This window comes from Otolemur garnettii, unplaced genomic scaffold (genome assembly GCF_000181295.1).
Source record: "Otolemur garnettii isolate 467f Iridium unplaced genomic scaffold, OtoGar3 scaffold00065, whole genome shotgun sequence".
NCBI lineage: Eukaryota > Metazoa > Chordata > Mammalia > Primates > Galagidae > Otolemur > Otolemur garnettii.
The window spans coordinates 2,268,053-2,272,806 of NW_003852460.1; the positions used below are offsets into that span (position 1 = coordinate 2,268,053).

General features: G+C 49.6%; 1 protein-coding gene across 1 annotated transcript in view; it reads right to left on the reverse strand.

Annotated features, from left to right (window-relative positions):
* Positions 1–997: 997 nt before the first annotated feature.
* MXRA5 (matrix remodeling associated 5) overlaps positions 998–4,754 on the reverse strand; it is a 31,532-nt gene continuing 27,775 nt past the window's right edge. Inside the window, 1 exon segment of the mRNA XM_012807148.1 lies at positions 998–2,906. Coding sequence (XP_012662602.1) covers positions 998–2,906 — 1,909 coding nt within the window.

Below are 4,754 nucleotides of genomic sequence, written 5' to 3' on the forward strand. Positions count from 1 at the left end.
GAAATATAAAGGGCAGATGGACAGCTGGGATGTTTCAGAGAAGTTTCTGGACTTTTCTGGAAGATTCTGGATTCAATTCTACAAGGTCATGGGGTTTTCTTCCCCTCATCACCCTTTGCAAATGCGTTGAAGATACATTGTATATTCAAGGAAATCAAAATTATCCTAGGCTTGTCACAGAGATCACAGAATTTGAAGGAGGTTTGGAAGGACTTTTTAAAACTGTATCTCCATGTCTGCTATAATGTATCCAAGTCTTGTAAAGACCAATAATTTATTCTTTTTAATGAGACAGAAAGTATTTCCCTTTCTAATCTCATCGTCTGATTAGAAAGAAAAATATATATATATATCTCCAAAACACCATATAAAAATTGAGTTCCAGGGAGAAACATATTTTTTCTTTTCTGTCAAAAGTGGGAAATAAAAAAAAATCCATTGCTCTGGTTCTAAACTGCTGCTTAGGTGAGCTGGAGCTTGGAAAAATGACAGATGAAATATACGAAGAGTGAACAGGTGTCATTCTGGAAGGTTCTATGATGTTACCATTGTGGAAGGTTAACTAAGACTTGCTTCTCCGTCAGGACAGCAGTACACCATTAACGCCCATAGGTTTTTTTTTGTTTTTGCCATGAATGCTTGTTAGTCAGGAGGCACTTTGCTACAAATTGCAGTCCAATTATATCCCCTGAAGCTTTGCGAACTTCTAGAAAGGATAGTTTCCAGAGAGGCGGGGCCGAGTCTTTTTTTGTTTGGTTTCCTGCAAAGCCTAGGTTGACGTTAACCTCAGTCTGAAATCCTCCGCGAAGGCCATGGTGTCTCCTCCCGCCCCCCAAAACAAATCCTTTGGTGGGTAGGGAAGGAGGGAGGGAGGGGTGAGCGCTGCCCCGGTCCCCCAGCCTGGCTTTTATGTGTTTTGGTTTTTTTTTTCTTACACCCCACACAATAAGGTCCAGCTCCGGTGTCTGCCCTTGTGCGGGGGGCGGGGGGGGGCGGCTCACAAGACGTGGATGTAAGTGGTTTTGGAGTCGCTACCCAGCACATTCTTGGCGGTGCACTTGTAGAAGCCGGCGTCGCGCTGCGTGGCGAGCTGAATGGTGAGCGCTCCCTGAGGCTGCAGGAATCTGTTCCCGTAGAGCCGAGCGTGAGCACCAGCCGTCAGGTGTGACTTGTCGGGTAACTCCCAGGTGATCTCAGCTTTGGGGATACCCACGGCCATGCAGTTCAACTTGACCGTGTTCCCCGGACGGGCGTAGACGACCGGCGTGGGCTCGCTGGTGATGCGCGGCGGATAGGCGATAACAATGACCGGGATACTGGTGACTGTCGGCCCGTGCTCGGTCTCCACCCTGCACGTGTAGGTCCCCCTGTCAAACACGGAGGCCTCTCGCACCGTCAGGGTGCCGTTGTCCCAGGCGGAGAAGCGTCCCAGGACGTGGGGGCTCTCCAAAACCACGCCGTTGGGAAGCGTCCAGGAGAACCGTCCCCGCCGACTGTCCCCGGGCGGGACGCACTGCAGATGCAAGGTGTCCCCGTTGATAATGCTGACCAGGTTGTGGTGCGGGTTACTCACCTCGGGTTTCAGCCCTACCTTGAGAGAGACCAGCCTCTCCGCGTGGCCCGCGGCGTTCCTGGCCACGCAGCGGTACGCGCCCGCGTCCACAGAGGACAGGTCGCTAATGTGAAGCATGCCGTCCTCTTTATGATAGAACCGCTGGAGCTGTCGGCCGCTCAGCAGCTCCGTCCCGTTGGGGAGAACCCAGGATAGAGAGGGCAGCGGGGTCCCCGCGGCGGAGCAGTTGAGGCTGATGGTGTGGCCCGCCGTGGCCGTGATCTTCTCGCTGACTGGGTCGTGGAAGACGGGTTTGTGCATGGGCTCCAGCACGGTGAGCTGCACCACCATCCTGGCCTCCCCGCCCTCGTTGCGCGCAATGCACACGAGCTGCACGGAGTCGGTCTTTCTCAAGGTTTTGATGTCCAGCGTCCCATTGCGATGGACGGTGACGCGGTTTCCAAAGTAGGGTGCGGGCAGGATCACGCCCTCCGGGAAGGCCCACAGGACCCTCGGGGCGGGGACGCCTTCTGCCTGGCAGGGGACCAGTTTGCGGCTCCCCACAGCCGCGATCTCCCTCACGGTGGTGAGAGCATCCGCTTTGCCGTTGATCTTGGGCGGCTGGACGGTCACGTGAATCCACACCGTCTTCCTGTCCTCGCCAGCGCTGTTCCGCACCACGCAGGTGTAATTCCCGCTGTCGGAGCGCTGCGCTTTTTGAATAAGCAGCGTGCCGTCCTGGTAAATCTGATACTTCTCCGAGGACGTGGGCATGAGCCTGTTGGTCGGGGATAGCCAGGTCACCTTGGGCAGAGGCTCCCCTTTCGCGTCACAGGGGATGGTGACCACTTCTCCGTAGGGCACCCGCACCACCAGGTAGGTCTTGTTCAGGATGGCTGCGGGCTCAGCCACCACCTTGACCCGCACTCGCATCTCGTCTTTGCCCACCTGGTTTTCCGCGAAGCAGGTGTAGTCCCCCTCTTCCCTCATCCCCACCTCGTTAAAGTACAGCGTCCCGTTGTTGAAGACCACGTAGCGCTTGGTACGCGCACCGCTGTCGTCCGACTGCATGAACGAGTTGACCAGGCTCCCGTCCGGCAGGCTCCAGGAGATCTCGGGGTTGGGAAGGCCCGTGGCCACGCAGTCCACCTTCAGGTCGCCCCCGTAGAAGACCTTGTGGTCATTCTCCTTGTGCTCGATTTTGGCCGGTTTCATCACCACGTTCACCTTGAGCACCACGTAGTCGTCGCCCACCTTGTTGCGCGCCACGCACAGGTAATCGCCCGCGTCTTTCTCTGTCACCGACTTCACCACCAGGGTCCCATTGGCGAACACCTTGACCCTGGAATCGAAGCTGATGGAGGAGAAAAAAAATAAATAAATAAGATGTCAATTTTAGGCTTTAGGTCACTGGAATAAAACAGGAATGCACTGCCGGCCGAGGGTGGTGGCTCAAGCCTGTATGTAATCCTAGCACTGTGGGAGGCCGAGGGGGCTAGATGGCCCTGAGCTCAGGAGTTCCAGAGCAGCGTGAGCCAGAGTGAGGCCCCCTGTCTCTACAAAAAAAGAAAGGCCACTAGTTGTGGTGGGCACCTGTAGTCCCAGGTACTTGGGAGGCTGAGGCAAGAGGATCACTTGAGCCCAAGACTTTGAGGCTGCTGTGAGCTTTGAGGCCAGGGCACTCTACCCAGGGCCACAAAGTGAGACTCTGTCCCAATCAATCAATAAATAAATGGGAAATAAAATAAAATAAAATAACCCTTCAAACTAAAACAATTGAAAGCATAATAATAATAACAAAAAACAAAAATAAAGTGGCGCCTGTGGCTCAAAGTGGGAGGGCACCAGCCCCATATGCCAGAGGTGGCAGGTTCAAACCCAGCCCTAGCCAAAAACTGCAAATATAAAAATAAAAAAAGAATATACTTCACTGTGCTTTGAACTTCTTTCAAAAATAATTTAATTAGTGATCCTTAACTATTTTCTTGGCACATATAGGATCATATCAGAGCACATTAGTTAAAAATCACTGCTTTTGATACTACTTTTATTCTTCAAAAAAAAAAATTTTTTTTATAAAGATGTTCTGGCCTGGCTCAGCGCCCATAGCACAGTGGTTATGGCACCAGCCACATATAGTGAGGTTGTTGGGTTTGAACCCAGCCTGGGCCAGCTAAGCAATAATGACAACTGCAACCAAAAAATAGCCAGATGTTTTGGTGGACTCCTGTAGTCCCAGCTACTTGGGAGGCTGAGGTAAGAGAATTGCTTAAGCCTCAAAGCTTGAGGTTGCTGTGAGCTGTGATGCCACGGCACTCCGCCTTAGGGTGACATAGTGAGACTCTGTCTCAAAACAAAAACAAAAACAAACAAATAAAAAAAGATGTTCTGGCCTAACAAGAGGCAAGAAAGTAGCTTTGATTTTGATCAAGTCGTTATGATGATGCCTTGAGTTGCAATTCTAAAATTGGATTCATCGACACTGGGCCATACTGGGGTAAAGCCTTCTATAAAGTTGGATGACACTCACTAATCAAAACCCCCAAGGGTGACGTACCCTTCTGTCTGTGAAGTCCACGCACATGTGAGTTAATATTTATAACTCATAAATATGTGAGTTAATACTTAGACTTTTTGTGTGTGTGTGTGGCCAGGGCTGAGTTTGAACTTATCACCTCCGTTATATGGGGATGGCGCCCTACTCCTTTGAGCCACAGATACCACCTGTTTAGAAAGATTTTTTTTTTTTTCAGTTTAAAAAACACAACATTGAAGGAATGATGTATAAAAACCTTACTGACATGGATTATTGAATTAGTTGGAATGTGGTAAGAATGAAACCTCAGAGATGATGATTTATGATTGATTAAGGATTTATATGGTATTCTTCATTTATTACACATGCAATATTTTTTATAGATACTGTGTATCCCTGGGCCATTCACAATGAACTTTTTGAACAACCCAGAGAAAAGCCTGGAGAAGTTTTCATTTTTTCAAGTGCCCATATTGAATTTTCAATTTCACTTACATTATAATGGGGGTGGGTGTAATTGGGTTTTAATCCCTTATTATTTCAAGAACACTACACTAGCCTAGTGGCATGTCCAGGACAGCATCATAGATCTTTTTTTCCTATTTTTCTTTTTTCTTTTTTTTTTTTTTTTTGCAGTTTTTGGTGGGGGCTGGGTTTGAACCTGCC